The sequence below is a fragment of the Rhinopithecus bieti genome, unplaced genomic scaffold, assembly GCF_001698545.2.
Source record: "Rhinopithecus bieti isolate Rb0 unplaced genomic scaffold, ASM169854v2 scaffold_12653, whole genome shotgun sequence".
In the NCBI taxonomy this organism is placed as follows: Eukaryota; Metazoa; Chordata; class Mammalia; order Primates; family Cercopithecidae; genus Rhinopithecus; species Rhinopithecus bieti.
This window is the reverse complement of record NW_016807437.1, coordinates 2398238-2415058: the sequence shown is the minus strand read 5'-3', so window position 1 is coordinate 2415058 and position 16821 is coordinate 2398238. Positions and strand designations below refer to the sequence as shown.

The following is a 16821-nucleotide window of genomic DNA, read 5'->3' as shown; positions in this document are numbered from 1 at the left end:
AGGCAGGAAGATAGCTTGAACCCAGGAGGTTGAGGCTGCAGTGAGCTATGATCATGCCACTGCACTACAGCCCGGGCAAGAGAGCCAGACCCTGTCTCAAAAGCAAAATTTAAATAAATAAATAAATAAACATGAGTATGTCTATTCTCATGGGTTAGTATGTACACATATTTTTCTTAGCTCTGTCCACTGAGAGCCTAGAAGCAACAATACAATAGTAATATGCACATCTAACATCCAGATCTTGGTTTCCAAATACCATTCTCCAAAAGGAACCAGGGCTCCTTGAACAAATGGTTGAGTCTGAAGCTAAGAAAAAGTACAAAATCAGCCTGGAACATCTTACAGTGAAAAAAATCAGAAGAAAGGGTGGGATATGGGGGTATATCAAAAGGATACAGCAGCCAATCTCAAAAAGAGCCCAATGGCTAAAGCTGGAACAATTTAAGCCACAAGTACATTATGATAGCATTAAATTATAACCCAAAGAAAAAAAAAATGTATCTACTGATACAGACAACTGAATAAACTGACACAGACAACTGAATAAACTGATATAGAAAACTGAATAAACAAATGTGGGACAAGGGGCAAATCTTCCTTACAAAAGAATCCCAATTAATACATGTAGAAAGAATATAGGAAATAGAAAATCAAAATTAGAATATCACAGTTATAACTGTTGTAGGTAAGATCCACTGATGAATCTAAAATTAATGAACAAATTTAAGGCGGAATAGAAAAGCCACACAGCCTCAAATATCTCCCCTAAAATATTTATTAATTACCTTGGTGGTTTTATGTCCATCAGAAGTGGAAACTTAACTCCCCTCCCTTTGAGAGTAAGATGGACTCAGAGACTCAATTCTAACCAACAGCATATGGAAAGGAAAAAATAATGACTTTACACCGGAGAAACCTGGCAGAGACCGGCTTAACTAAGTGATCAAGGTTAAAATCACCAGTGATAAATCAGGTTGATGTCATGCACCTCCTGATGTGATGTGACTGAAAGGGTCACTTCTTGAATATTCTCCCCCGAAACCTGTAATCCTAATCTAATCATAGAAAGCAAGAGAAAAACCCAAATTGAGGGACATTCTACAAAAAACCTGACCTCTTTATAAGTATTAGGGTCACGAAAGACAACAGAAAATCTGACACGGGCTGAAGAAACTAAGGAAACTTTTTTACTAAATGCAATGTGAGATCCTGTACAATGTTTAAGACATGATGGGCCGAAAGTGGTGGCTCACGTCTGTAATCCCAGCACTTTGGGAGACCGAGGCAGGTGGATTACCTGAGGTCTGGAGTTCAAGACCAGCCTGGCCAACATGACAAAACCCCGTCTCTACTAAAAACACAAAAACTTGCTGGGTGTGGTGATGGGCGCCTGTAATCCCAACTACTCAGGAGGCTGAGGCAGGGAGAATTGCCTGAACCCAGGAGGCGGAGGTTGCACTGAGCCAAGATCATGCCACTGCACTCCAGCCTGGGCAACAGAGCGAGACCCCATCTCAAAAAAAAAAAGAAAAAAGAAAAAACACATGATATTTTTATAATACAGGGATTGATGAATGTCATAAATAGTCCCAAAGGCACAAATGGAATAAAAGAAAAAACAATAGATTTAACTACATAAAAATTAAATATTTCTGTCAACAAGAGTCCATAAACAAAGTCAAAAGACAAGCCATAAGCCACTAATTGGGAAAAAATATATGTATCACAAAGGTTTACTAACTAGAATATATAAGTAACTTCTGCAATTCAGGTAGAAAAACAAACAAAAAATCTCAGTTTTCAAAACAGGTAGAGGATATGAACAGGAGAAGATACCAAAATGTACAATAACCTGAGAAGATATTCAGTCCCAACACTTTTTTTTTTTTTTTGAGATGGAATCTTGCTCTATCACCTAGGCTGGAGCGCAGTGGCACAATCTCGGCTCACTGCAACCTCTGCTTCTGGGACTCAAGTAATCCTCCCACCTCAGCTTCCTGAGTAGCTGGGTCAGTCCCACTATTAATTGGGAAAATACAAATTAATATGACGACGTACAAAAAATTCAAAGAATGATATTTACTAAGAAAATAGCTTATGTGAAAAGCAAAATGGTTAATTGCGTGTTTGTGCGTCTTATACAGAAAATACCATACACAAGTAATCATTCACTCAAGTAAATAAATATACTTACTTACTAAAACCAAAGTTGACTGACTGATCACTGAGAATTTCAAACTGGACAGGCCTATCACCCATACAATATTTTCTTAATAACTCGAGGCAGGTATGTAACGTTTTCCTTGAGGGCTTATTTTCATGAAAAAGATCACCACCTAACAAAATAAAATCCACCTGATCAACAGAAAAAGGTGTTACAATTAGTATGTTTTACAGGTAACATTTTTATAAACTGCAGATGAAAGAGATTAAAAAAACTCACAAAAGACACTATTATGTATGGCAATTTACATTTTATTTATTCAAAGGGACTTTCAATCTGGTAATTAATCTGACTCTAATTTAGCTGACTAAGCTATCTTAAAAAAAGCCATCTTCCAATTACACCAAGTCTCTGATTCAAGCTACACAAGGTGATCATGTTTTTTCTATTATTCGAATCAAACATAAACTTAGCACTTCAACAGAACGTATGGAAGAGATACCAAATTCAATCCAAATCATTCATTTAATTCATTCAGCATTTATTTAGAATTCCTACAGGTTCTAGAAGCTAAAAAAATAGCAATCTACAAAACAGATTATATCCCTGCCCTCATTAAATACTGACTCTATGCAAGACCCCCTGCTGAGTCCTGAGATACAATGACGAATAAAATATCATCCCTATCCTAAATATGTTCAAACTCTAATGGAAGAGGCAAACTGTTATAGATCCAAACATAAGTCAAACTCTGGGGTGTACCAGAATGGACACGTAAGCAACCAGCAGCGGAGATGACACTACAACGAATATGAACTCAAGGCAGGACAATTCGCCTATGGACACAAAGTCTAGAAGGGATGAACTAACATGATGGCATGTTAGTTGCACTAGGAAAGATAAATAATTTTGAGGAAGACATTCTAGGAATAACTTCAGTGAAGGAGGGAAATCATACAGAAAAAGTCTAACACAGGCTTTCAAGACATATACGATGCACCTAAAGAAACTTAAGTGCTTAATCATACAAAAGAACACAAGGTATAGATCACTGTGCGTATGGTAGTTAGGGTAACTTTAATAAAAATGTGAGATTTAAGCTAGGCCTTCCAGGATGAACACTATTTGAGTAAAAGGAAGAAAATGATCACAATCAAAGGCATGGAAGAAACAAAACAAAAACAACAAACCAAATGAAAAATATAATGGGGCGAAAAGAAGTTGTTGCTTAATGGGTGTCATTTTTGCCAGATGAGAGTAATTCTGGAGATTGGTTGCACAGCAATATGAACGTATTTAACACTACTGTACTGTACACTTGAAAATGGTTAACAAGGGAAATTTTATGTTATGTATTTAATATATTTTGACATCATTCAAACATTAAAAAATTTTTTTTTTAACTGGCTGGCGGTGACTCTAGGAAATACTGAAAAGAACACGACTCACTTCTGTGGTATTCTTGCCAGAAGTGCAGAATTGAACCTAATCATGAGGAAATACCACATATAGTCAATTTGAGGAAGATTCTATAAAATTACTGGCCTGTGTACTCTTCAAAATATCAGGGTCATGAAAAACAAAGGCAAGGCAGATTCAGGAAAATGTACCAGATTAAAGGAGACAAACAGACATGGCAACTAAATGCAATATGTAAACCTGGACTGGGTCCTGGATGCCACCAACCAGCCTCCAAAGAGCTATAACAGACATTACAGGAACAATTGGCAACATCTTAACATTATATAATAGCACTGAATCAATACTACTTTCCTGGTTTTCTATGATTATACATGCAGTTTACTCTCAAATGGTTGAGGGAAAAAAATCGTGTGCTTGTAAAGAGAGGATAAAGCAAATGTGACAAAATGTTAGAAAACTTGGGTGACAGGTAAGGAATTCTATGCACCATTCTTGCCAACTTTTCCGTGAGACTGACGTTGTTTCAAAATAAAAAGTTTTTTTAAAAAAAGACTCCAAGAATCTAGGGAACAGAACTAAGACTGGTTAGTGGGCATGGGCCAACATAATAAGGGACTTAAAAGTCAGGAAGAATTTAGACTTCAATAATAAGAAATACTAAATACAAATCAAGAAAACAAGTAAACATAACACGCATCTAGAAGTCCCTAGGGGTTATGGAGGCTGGAACAGTTAAGATTAAGGAATGCAGGGAAGGCAAACAGTGGAAACAGAGGTGAAGGAAAGGGCAAAGTAGAAGTAAGTAGCTTACTCTCAGGAGAAGATTCTGTTTTAGGGCTCAAGAGTTAAAAAAGAAAGAGCACATGCAGGATTCTCCGGCAGGAAACAGACCTTTGGCCACAAGTTTTTGTGCCTTCAGGGAAGGAAAAATTCACCTTACATTCTATTATTGAAAAGTCAAAAAAGGACAGAAGCTGGTGAAATTACGGAGAAAAAGGAATACTTACACAATGGTGGTAGGGGTGTAAACCGGTTCAACCATTGTGGAAAGCAGTGTGACGATTCCTCAAAGAGCTAAAAATGGAACTACCATTCCACCCAGCAATTCCATTACTCAGTATATACCCAAAGGAATATAAATCCTTCTACCATAAAAACACAGCACACATATATTCACTGCAGTACTATTCACAATAGCAAAGACATGGAATCAACCTAAATGCTCATCAATGGTAGATGGGATAAAGAAAATGTGGTACATATAAACCATGGAATACTATGCAGCCATTAAAAAGAACCAGGTCATATCCTTTGCAGGGACATGGATAGAGCTGGAGGCCATCATCCTTAGCAAACTAATGGAGGAACAGAAAATCAAATACCACTTCTCTCTTATAAGTGGAAGCTAAATGATAAGAACACATGGACACAAAGAGGGGAACAACAGACACTAGGACCTACCAGAGGGCAGATGACAGGAGGAGGGAGAGGATGAGGAAAAATAATAAAGGGGTACTAGGATTAATACCTGGGTGCCAAAATAGTCTATACAACAAACCCCTGTCATATGAGTTTACCTATATCCTGCACATGTACCCCTGAACCTAAAATGAAAGAATCCAGCCATTGCCTCACTTAATTAAGAAACTTAAAATATGTATACCCACTGCTTTCTTGATTCTTTCTAAGCACTAAGAAATAGCATGAACAAACAAAAGATTTTCACTCTCATGGAGTTTTCCTTCTAGTGAAGATGACAGATAATAAATAAGTAATTCAATAAATTATTTCGGATAGTGGTATTAAAAATATGCTATGAAAAAAAAAAGCAGAGAAATTGATAAAAGAGTGCTTGAAAGTATCAGGGAAGACGTCTCCAAAAATGTAAGACTTGAACTCTCAGAAGTAGGTCCCACCAAGATCAATGTGCTCCAAGCAGAAAGAACTAGATATATAAGGGCCTCAGAGTAGAACGTGCCGGTGTGGATGTAGCATTGTAAATCAGGCAGAGAGTAGTAGGAGATGAAGTTTCATGGCAGGGGCCAAGATTGAGTTGAACCTTGTAGTTTGAATTTTATACTAGATTCAATGGAATAACACTTGGAAAATTTTAGGCGGCAGAGTGCCATGATCTGATTTATTATTTTAAAAGTTCACTTTGGCTGCTATGCTGAGTAGATGTATGCTGAGTAGATGCAGCAGAAAAGAATGGAAGCAGAAAGATGGAAGGGGACCTCCTGCAGGCCATGTGAAACGTGATCAAGCTTTGGACTAAGTTTATTAGTGTGAAGAGAGTAGTAGAGAGGCACCATATATATTTGGGAGGAAGAAATAAGGACCTAGCAGATAAACTGAAGAGAACTCTGCAGAAAAGTCAAGATTGGAGGTGTTAATTTGCAAGTCAACTTTTATGTTTATTCTCCAACCCTCTCCTGGGCTGATGTGTTAACTGGCTGCTGAAATTTTTCCTTGATTGTCCCATTGCAGTCTCCAACTCTAAATTTGTCTAAATCAGAAATTGTCACCTTCCCACATAAAGAAGTACCTCTTCCTTACCTACCTATTTCTATTTTTGGTACAACTATTCACTCAAACTCCACACATTTCAGAGTCACTGTCATCCCCTTTGCCCTTATCTCCACACCCTACAACTAACCAAAGCACACGAATCCTCTTTTTGCAGTATCTCTTGCATTCACTTCCTCTTTCCCATCCCTAAGGACAACACTTCAAAAAACTGGTCTCCAATTCATGGTATTATACTCTGCTGCCAGAAGACTTTCTATTGAACTGGCTACAAATTTCTCAATCTGATATTTGAAGTCCTCATTAATGCAGCTCAAACCTTTACTTTTAGTGTCTCAGCATGCTTGCTAACTATGACCTGCTGGTGAGCCAAATTGACTACAGGGCCCCTAACATACCTTATACTGTCTTACCTGTGTCTTCACTCCTGCTTCACATGGATGTACATTCTCTATGCTCCCCACTGGCCAAAACTCTACCCTTCCTCCAAAGCCCAAGTTAAACACAACCTTTTTCATTAAGCTCATCTTGCTATTTTTTTTCTTTTTTTGAGATGGAGTCTTGCTCTGTTCCCTGGGCTGGAGTGCAGTGATGTGATCTCGGCTCACTGCAACCTCTGCTCCCAGGTTCACGTGATTCTCCTGCCTCAGCCTCCCAGGTAGCTGACACTACAGGCGCCCACCACCACGCCCGGCTAATTTTTTTTGTATTTTTAGTAGAGACGGGGTTTCACTGTGTTAGCCAAGATGGTCTCGATCTCCTGACCTCGTGATCCGCCCACCTCGGCCTCCCAAAGTGCTGGGATTACAGGCATGAGCCACCGCGCCCAGCCCTCATCTTGCTATAATCTAAATGTGAACTTTTCTGCCTCTAAACTCACAGGAAATGCTATTTAGAATTTCCTTAGGGCTACTATCACATACAACCTTGCATCTGAGGATTGTGGATATATGTCTTTCACACTAGTTTTCTTCTATGTCCTCTGAAAGCAGAAGTTTTGACAGTCACTTTCCATTTCAAATAGACACTGCCACAGTATCCTGCATTCAGTAAACACCCCAAAAAATTTGTAAAATTTAAAGACTGTCTACAAAAGTAGCTCTTACTTGAATTTAAGACACAAAGCACACAAAATCGACTTTGAGCTTTTAGTATATTGATATTCAAGCAGGCAAGGTAAGCACCTGAGCTTATAAAACAAATCTGTAATTTTAGAAGGAAAAATAACTTGTTGACTAAGGGAATACGGTAGAAAGTGCACAAATATAAACCACACTCACTTCATTTTCCTGGGCAAGTCTTAAAATTTCATCAAGTGTTACAAACGTATCGTTTCCTCTGACTGCATCTTTCTCCATAAATCCAAGATGAATATCTGTTGCAACTAAGATTTTAAACGTGTTTTCATCATCACTATATTAAAAAAGAAAAAACATTTAATATATTAATAATTCATTAAGAGGATATTCAAACAAATTGAGGCTTAAACTTATAAAATAAATAACAACAGTTATGGAGTAAAATCTTTTTTTTAGCCTTAGAGTTCATCTGAAAATCTGAAGTATTCAACATATATTAACATTAGTTTTCCTAACCACTAGTTCAATATAGAACAAATGTACATAAATCTTTACAAGGATCTATAACTGCTTCAAAAATTTACAATCTTGTTATAACCAGTTTTACAAACTCACGTAACCCAGGCCCGAAAGTTTGCTTGTTTTCCTCTTCTTAGAAAACCAAAGAGCTTTTGACACCTATATCTAAACTTGTTATTTATCTGACTTTGTACTCTTCCAGGAAAATCAAAGTTAATTTAAAAAGCCTTCCTCTAAATTTATAAGTCAATTTTATACTAATATGCTAATAACTTACATTCAGGCCCCTGAAGACACTTGCTTGACTCTACTCTCTATAGAGTTAGATTTCATTAAAAAAGTTAGCCAAGTAACAAAACAGAATTGTTTCAATTTGAATTTGGTAATATTCAAAGGTACTTTAATGTGAAGTAGCAATGTAATAGTTATTAATACTCTCTTACACTAAACTTAACTTTAATTGCATAAAATACTTTTATTTCTATGATCTCATCTCAATCCTCACAGATAAAGAGTCAGGCATTATTATCTCTGACAAATGAGAAGGCTAAACCCAGAGAAATTAACTGCTTTATCACATAACTAGTGACAGAAACAGGACGAAAACCCATGATGAAAACTCAGGCTATTTTCAATAAACCACAATGAATTTTTTAAAAAATCTCTGCATATATCTCCAAAATTCAAATCTTTACAAACAAAAGATATTTCCAGAAACTATTCCTCTTCAAAAACTTCAAAAATGATATGCACACAGTTCTGACTGCTATATCAAAAAAGGTAAGTCAGAATACTTTTCAAATCACAATACTACACGCTTTGGTAGCAATTTATGAGGTATTTTCACATGAATTCTCTCATTTAAGCCTCAAAACTAATCTGAGAAAGGTATAATTATTCCAGTTATACAAATGGCAAAATTGAGGCAAGGCTCAGAGAATTGCTGACTTGCCCAAGATCACACAGCTAGTAGTGTCCAAGGACTTGAAACTAGGATAAAAGACTACAAGTTTAAAGTCTTTCCCACATAACTTTTTTTTTTTATGATCTCGGCTCACTGCAACCTCCACCTCTTGGGTTCAGGTGATTCTCCTGCCTGGGTCTCCTGAGTAGCTGGGATTACAGGCATGCACCACCATGCCTGGTTAACTTTGTATTTTTAGTAGAGACAGGGTTTCATCATGTTGGTCAGGCTGGTCTCCAACTCCCGACCTCAGATGATCCCGCCAGCCTCAGCCTCCCAAAGTGCACATAACTTTTATAGTCCTTTTATTTATTCCCATTTCATTCAAATTCATTTCCAGCTTATTTAATACTAGAGGAATTTACTCTAAAAATCTTAAACAGAACTGCATTGACTAATAAGAATTTGTCAGGAAAATTGAATATTTATAACTTCAATAATTTAAGACAAAGCCTAAGGACATAAACTTAATACTATATCAATATATCAAATTACAGCAAGACTCCAATCTATCGTTGCATATTAGTTTCTAATTAAACAGATAAATATTAAAAACATTCCAAATATCCTTTTTGATGACTAGTATTTCTGTTCACAAGCAGATTCTTTATTTACTGCTTATTAAATAAGTTTTCTTTTATTGTGATCACAGTTGAGGAGCTTTAGAAACCCAAAATAACAAGGGATTCCAGAAGTCCGGTGCTTACAGTGCATCTGCAGTACTCATTTTTAAGGTCAGTCAAGCTCCTCTGGGACCAGGTTCCTCTCCAAAGAATCCCTCGGTACTGTACTCAAATGTCAGAAAATGCACTCGATTCCAAATTCTAGAAATTCTAAAAACAAAATTACATTATAAAACATTTTTAAAAAGCCTGCACGTATTTAACCAACATGATTTACGCTGCACAAGGTACAGACGTCTTAAGCAGACTGGCAAATCCAGAAGTCTCATTTTCATCTAAACACCCACTATACTTTAATTTTTTTTAATGAACTAAGCATAGAAATAATACATCTCCAGTGCTATCCTAGTTTCACCAGGATGACTAAACTCTTATTTTCCTTTCCCGTGCTCTTATGGGAAATTAATGTATGCTAAACAAATGGGCAAAAAGGATCACATATGGTTGTGGTTCAACACACAAACAACTCTAGGTGCGCAGATATTTTTAAGTTGCAGGCATAGGTTACTCTGGAGAACGGAGGCAATCCTGTATTTCCTGCTCAAACACACGATTTTTTTTTTAAAGGACCTGGCTAGTTTGGAAAAGGGAAGGGACCCGCGTTTAAAGCGAGTGTAAATAAACAAACACGTGGTCTGCAGAGGAACATCTTTAGGCACCAGCAGGATGACTGAAAACAGCCAGGTTTGGGGAAGAGTGGCTGCCACCGCGAGCCAACCCCCACCACATCTGGAGCTCCAGATTCCGTCGGGATTCCAAGCCTCATCACGCCCTCACCGCCAGGCGCCTGGAAATCAGAACGCGGAGCCCGCGAGGACCCCTCCCCGGCCCACTCGGCCCGTTCTTCCCGAGGTTCCAGTTAACTCTGGGCTTCAGCCTGGGAACCTGCAGAAACTGGAGACGAATGCGATTCCTATATTACCCCACTCCTGGACTCTTCAAAGCCCCACAATAGGGACCCACGGCTGTCTTCTTTCCAGGAAGAAAGGGCAGGATCCGTGAGAAGAAAACAACACGGTCCGAACTTGCCTCTGAAAACCCACAGGGCCGTAAACCTGAATTCCGCGGGAGAGAACGGCGTCCGTTTCTCTCGCGACACTTCATGGGAAACGTAGACGCTTCAAGTCCAGTTCGGTTCTCATTGGCTACCGCACGCCGTGAAGGGGCGGGGAAAGTAGCGGCGAGGTCCCGCCCTCACGCAGGAGCCAATCTTGAGCTGCCGAGGAGACAAACCCGGAAGTGAGATGCAAGGCGGCGATTTTTCCCTTCTGTCAGGTGGGTAGTTATTCCCTGTCCCGGACCGCGCTTTCTGGTGGACCCGCGCCATGTAAGAACTCCTGAGCCCGTGCGGGTGGGTAGCCTGTGAACACAGGCCGAGCCCTGCAGGTCAGGCCGCGTCGTGGTCCCCAGGTAGGGCTAAAGCCGCTTCTCCGCTCTTGGCTATTTAGAAGGCCTCAGGCGGAGCTCGCGGGCCTGTGAGTTCCCGGCCGGTGGCAGAGTGCCGGAGCTGGATCCCCTCTCCCTCCCTCCCACTCACCAGACTCTCTACAGGTGTCACCCATAGGTCCTTGAGTTCAGCACATCTGCATTGCTTTGTGCTGATAACAGTAAGATGTATAGTGCAGCGAAAAATAATGTGGAACTTTTGAATTAGAACGTCTGCCCTTTCAGTTCCACTGAAGGGTCCTTGATCTAGGGCAAGTTGTTTTATCTATCTGAACCTCCTTCATCTGTAAGGTTTATACTCCCCCCCACCCCCATCACTGAGTTGTTTGTAAGGAGTTGACATAGTTCGGATCTCTCTCAAAATAGGATATGCCCATTAAGTTAGGAAACGTACCCTGATATTCCTAATGGAATATCAGGAATATCATCATCAAGTAATCAGTTTTGTTTTTTAACTGTGAATCGGGTAGATGCGCCTAGGTTTGGCTTTTTAAACTAAATATACCAGTAAAATTTTATATATAATTTGTTGTATCTGAATCTGTAAACTCAAAATTTATATAAAGGGAGTTTTTATTAAAAGGAAAAGCATGTGGAGGAAGAGGATAAGATCTGTGGTATAAGGTTACTATATTTGATATAGTTACAAGTGAACTTTTATTTTTTAGCCTCTGTTAAGTGTTTAATGAATTGATGTATGGTCACTTTTGTGTTGCAAGGTTCAGGAATTAGTTTGAGAATCAAAGAAAAAGTAGAAGCTCCAGGAGAATTAATAAAACACAAAGCGATTCTGATTGGGTGTCTCTGATTCCAAGGGTGACTGAAAAGCCGGATTGACCTTAGGAACACTTTAGTAAAATTCTTACATTTTACAGTAAAGTAACAGGTCCAGAAAAGTTACTGGATGTAAGTAATATATTTAAACTTGAGTTTAGTGCTATTGCCACTAGTAATAAAATTTAATACCACATTAAGATTGTATACTGTTAAACTTGTGAGATTAGGTACCAGAAATCAGTATCTTGGGGGTATTGTCTAACTCTGGAACTTCTCAGAATCCATTCCAGGCAAAATCAAGCGACAAGACTTTAATTAAATATAATGCTACACATACTTAATGCCTTCTATAGACAAGTAGGAGATAAATATAAGTTAAATGTGGTCCTTATCTTTAAACTTATAATCTTTTAAGGGACAAAAACAAGAACAAAGTTAGTGGTGAAATACAATGTAGCACCAAAAAAAGTGGAAAGCAGAAAGTGATCTAAATGAGAGGATCAAGAAAGAATGAAAGAGATAACATCTGAGAAGAGCCTTGAAAGACTGATAAGATTTCGACAAATAGAGTTGGGAGGCTGGGAATTGGTATTTTTAAATTCTCTATTGGTTATTCTCCTTTTCTGTAATTGATTAAGGTTTATATGCTGTGTAACTCTTTAAGCTGATATTGGTTTATAAATTAATATGGCGGCTTAGCAGAATAAACATCAGTTCCTTCAGGAAGCCTTCTTTAATCCCTTAGGACTAGGGGAATTACGAACTTCCTGTATACTCATGGTTTCTAGATAAGGTCTTGTAGTAGTACTTATCATGTTGTCTTTGCCAGTCACATGATGTCTTTGCCAGTCACCTACACTAGAGTAAGCTTCCTGAGGTGAAGACATGAATCTTGCTCATTGTTGAATCCCAGTACCCAGAAATTGACACATACCAGACATTCTATTCATATTAGTTGAATGAAGGAATGAATGACAGCCGAAATTCAGTTGAAAACAAGGACCCAACTAAGAACTATAGTTGCTTATCAATAAATAGGACTACTTTTTAAAGCAGTGAATTTTCCTAGGCCTGAAATTATCAAAGTAGAAATAGGATAATTAGTGTAGATGTTGTGATAAAGATATCTGCTCCAATGAGAGATTGGGACAGATGTCCTTTTTGGGGCTATTCCATCTTCAAGAATCCCTGATTCTTCCAACTAGTTTTTTTAGGAATTAGAAGTTTTTATTTCTGCTCTATATTATCTGTGTGTCTAGTTTATAAAAATCTTGAATGCACCTTCTTAATTGTATTAGTTATACTTCAAAACCTTCAAGCATTCATCACTCTTAGCATAATACCATCATACCTAAACCAGTAGATTAAAAATAATAGTTATATAATAATATAGTTGACTTAGAAGAAAACAACAAAAGTAAGAAGCATTAGACCACTAAAGATCATCTGTGATCTAATAGTGGTCTAATGCTTCTTACTTTTGTTGTTTTCTGTCAGCACCAGTATTTAGTGTATGTAAGGAATACCATGAGAAAAACAAGAGTTTAGACAGGGTTTAATTGTATATGTTTGCGAGACTTATCTATGCAGTTGATAAAGCCTGAATTATTGTTTTACTAATAACTTTTGTATTTGTGTTTTCAGGTCTTGATGAATAAAGCAGCATAATTTATCTCTAGGAAGATTATACCCTGGCATTTGAAATGCTTTTATTTAGAATAGTAGTAAAATGGAAAAGAAAAGGAAATGATGATGGAATACCAGACCAAGAGAATTCCTTGGATTTTTCTGAACACTTTAACCAACTTGAATTGTTGGAAACACATGGACACCTTATTCCTACTGGTACTCAAAGTCTTTGGGTAGGCAATTCTGATGAAGATGAGGAGCAAGATGACAAAAATGAAGAGTGGTATCGATTGCAAGAAAAAAAAATGGAAAAAGACCCAAGCAAATTGCTTCTTTGGGCTGCTGAAAAAAATCGGGTAAAAAAAAAAAAATTACAAAGGGAAGTGTGACAGTAGGAATAGCACTGGGTTCAAGCCAGAAGGCCTGCCTTTACTATTATGGCTGTCATACCTATCTCTTGATTGTGAGGACCAAATGAGACAATGTACATGAAAGCACATATTAAGCTGCAAAATGTCATGCCAGGTATTATTTGGGGGTTTAAGGATAATTATAAAGATAGCAAGCAATCATCTATATTTTAAAATCATTTATATAAAGTCATTAGGATCATTTAGGAAAGAGGATGGAAACTAACATTTATTAAATACTAACTATACCAGGTACCTTATTACATTATTTAATCCTCATGTATCTCTATAAGTAATATTCTTCTCTTTTATAGAGTAAGAAATTGAGATTTCAAAATACTAATTTGCCCAGGATCATCCAAGTGGAGTGAACATCAAAAGCCTATTTCTTCTACTTGGCCACTTCCACCTAATTTTACTAAGTTTCCCCATGTCTGTTTTAGTAAACTAATAACTAAAAGGGTCTTGCATTTTAAATAGCTTTTTAACCCAAGAGCATGCCACATTTAACCAGAGGCCTATAGAACAAATTAAAAATTACAACCTAAAAGGATGTTTCTAAGGTTGTATTAAGAAGGAATTGAGCTCTTAAATCCCTAGAATTCCTTATTAATACTTTATTCTTTTGTTAAAAGTTTTATTTTAAAAGTTTCATACAGTGTATATATTGGTGTGATAATCCAATAGAAAATCAAGCAGTTTTCTTCACAGATAACATATAAAATATTAAATACAATTAAAGCCTATGATATTCACTGGACCAAAGCTTTTATGCAATGAACCTTAGTTGGACCAGGAGTAAGGGTTTGGTTTGATATTCAGATAATCTCATTCTTAGAAGCAACAAAGTATAGTTAACACTAACTTGTTCATTCTTAAATCAGTAGTCCTCTCCTCCCAAAAAAGAGATCTTAAATTATTTTCATTTTAAAGTCATCTACTAACAAGTAAGTTTTTATTCAACTTAATTAAATCTAACACCACAAGACAATTTTGTTTTAGTTATTGTTTTGGTTTGAGTTGAGTTGAAAGATTTCCTTTTTTCTTCTCAGCTAACTACAGTGCGGAGACTACTTTCTGAAAAGGCCACTCATGTGAACACTAGGGATGAAGATGAGTATACCCCTCTTCATCGCGCAGCCTACAGTGGACACTTAGATATTGTCCGGGAGCTCATTGCACAGGGGGCAGACGTTCATGCAGTGACTGTGGATGGCTGGACGCCCCTGCACAGTGCTTGTAAGTGGAATAATACCAGAGTGGCTTCTTTCTTACTGCAGCATGATGCAGATATCAATGCCCAAACAAAAGGCCTCTTGACCCCTTTGCATCTTGCTGCTGGAAACAGAGACAGCAAGGATACCCTAGAACTCCTCTTGATGAACCGTTATGTCAAACCAGGGCTGAAAAACAACCTGGAAGAAACTGCATTTGATATTGCCAGGAGGACGAGTATCTATCACTACCTCTTTGAAATTGTGGAAGGCTGTACAAATTCTTCACCTCAGTCTTAACAATTCTAGTAATTTTCTTAAGCTTCTAAGTACCAGTGCCTCCTTTGTGTGAGATGTAAAGTATTCCCATAATCAAAGTTGACGTCAAACATCTTACTACAAAAATTCAGTGATATTCATTATAACATTCTTCCAAGTGAATTGCCTGACTTTGATGTCAGAATGTATTTAAAAGTAATTTGCATATATCTTTAATGATTTCTGTGAAGTTTGTGATTTTTTATCAGAAATAATTTTAATGTGTGTATACTTAAAAACTTGACACGGGTTGTACAGAAACTGATATTTTGGTGCTGATCCAAGAGAGATGTATTTTTAAATATCCCACATCCTGGATCTTTGTTGAGTACTTAGTATATTGACATATATTTTTATAAGGTGAGGTAACTCAGAACTTAATTTAAAAGTCTTACATATTCTGATACAATTTAGCTGTCTTCTCTACCTTACCATAGCCAGTTGCTTTCATTTTAAACTAGAGCAAGTAACGTATTAGTGACTTGCATCTTCATAAGTTAAAGAAAAAAACAGCAAAAAACCTAGATCTTTGTCTTTTAGAACACAGACCATTTTCAGGAAAGCAGTTAGCTAGGTGTTTAATTCATGAATATTGTATACTGCCTCCCCTACCACAATTTACACAATCCTGTGGGTAGTCCTACCTCACCCTGGTCAGCCTACATGATCCTTATGCTAATGGCAAATCACGATGACCTTGTAGACATGCACACAACTATACCTTTGTCCAAGAGATCATAATATATCTGCTATCCAACTGGTTTTACATGCCTAATCCTACTGGTTGGGGCACTGCTCATATAGTCTCTCAAGTTCACAGGAAATGTTGATTTTCTAAGGTCCTCATTTTTACAAACTATACAAAGGCAAAGTGACAGGGGAAAAGGAATTAGTCTAAGAGTAAGGGGATGATTATTATATTAAGGCTAAAATCACAAAGTGGCTCAGGCTTAAAAAAAAACACTGTGGATAATGACAAAAAGCATAAGTAAAAATATTTGAGAAAAATAAAGTACAAGTTTTGAACAACATAAAAGGCATGAATTCATTTTTTACCTGTGTATGTCTTTCTTGGATCCAGAACATTATTCATCCAACGTGCACTTAGTTATTTAATATCTACTCTCTCAGTTTCTCCAGCAGCAATTTTGCATTGTGTACCTAGCCCCTCTTTGATTGTTCCCAAAGTTTTGTCTTCTCAACATGAGAACACTCTAGGGGAAGGGAACTAAACCAATTGCTCTTTACTTCATTTAAATTTTTTAAATGTCCACCAAGGCTTATCTCTTTCAAGCCATCCTATGTAACCCAGTCACCTTAGACTAAGTAATAATGTTATTTAATGAAATATTAAATATTTATTTTTGGTTAGAACTTATTAGATGATCTCAGAAAATTCAGAGACAATATATGAACTGAATCATCGTGACAACAGGCTCTTGAGAGTTAGTGCTTTAGTTTATGTTGTGATCTCTGCCTAGGGAGATGCTTTGTGGCAGAAAGAGGTTGCTTTCTGTTTGAACTGGCCTAAGTTAGTGACACCAAATGACAGGTACAGCTGACAGGCAGTGATGATAGAATAAGACCTTATTTATCCAAGCAGACTGCTGAATGAGGCTGCTTAGCCTGAAAGTCACAGAGCTGATGGCTCCTTTCTCATTTGAGAA

At 37.4% G+C, this 16821-nt stretch overlaps 2 protein-coding genes across 4 annotated transcripts in view; one reads left to right on the top strand and one right to left on the bottom strand.

The window, feature by feature from the left end:
• Window positions 1-10424, bottom strand: part of MRE11 (MRE11 double strand break repair nuclease) — a 51030-nt gene extending 40606 nt beyond the window's left edge. The window contains 4 exon segments of the mRNA XM_017882019.1: window positions 2198-2358; window positions 7396-7528; window positions 9385-9510; window positions 10283-10424. Of these exon segments, the coding sequence (XP_017737508.1) occupies window positions 2198-2358; window positions 7396-7528; window positions 9385-9404 (314 nt within the window). The 5' untranslated portion in view covers window positions 9405-9510; window positions 10283-10424.
• A 23-nt stretch (window positions 10425-10447) lies between these two features.
• On the top strand, window positions 10448-16185 carry ANKRD49 (ankyrin repeat domain 49). Of its 3 annotated transcripts, none has more exons than XM_017882020.1 (3): window positions 10448-10635; window positions 13228-13568; window positions 14675-16185. In XM_017882020.1, the coding sequence occupies exons 2-3, from the start codon at window positions 13287-13289 to the stop codon at window positions 15134-15136; spliced, it is 744 nt and encodes a 247-aa protein (XP_017737509.1). In that variant the 5' UTR covers window positions 10448-10635; window positions 13228-13286; the 3' UTR covers window positions 15137-16185. The 3 variants fall into 3 exon arrangements, with proteins under 3 accessions (XP_017737509.1, XP_017737510.1, XP_017737511.1); XM_017882021.1 differs by having other exon boundaries at window positions 10629-10770; XM_017882022.1 differs by lacking the exon at window positions 10448-10635 and adding an exon at window positions 10638-10687.
• The last annotated feature ends 636 nt before the right edge of the window (window positions 16186-16821 follow it).

Coding starts and splice junctions, on each gene's coding strand:
- ANKRD49 (XM_017882020.1), top strand. CDS start 13,287: ATGCTTTTATTTAGAATAGTAGTAAAATGGAAAAGAAAAGGAAATGAT. Junction 13,569..14,674: donor GGGCTGCTGAAAAAAATCGG/GTAAAAAAAAAA, acceptor TTTTCTTCTCAG/CTAACTACAGTGCGGAGACT.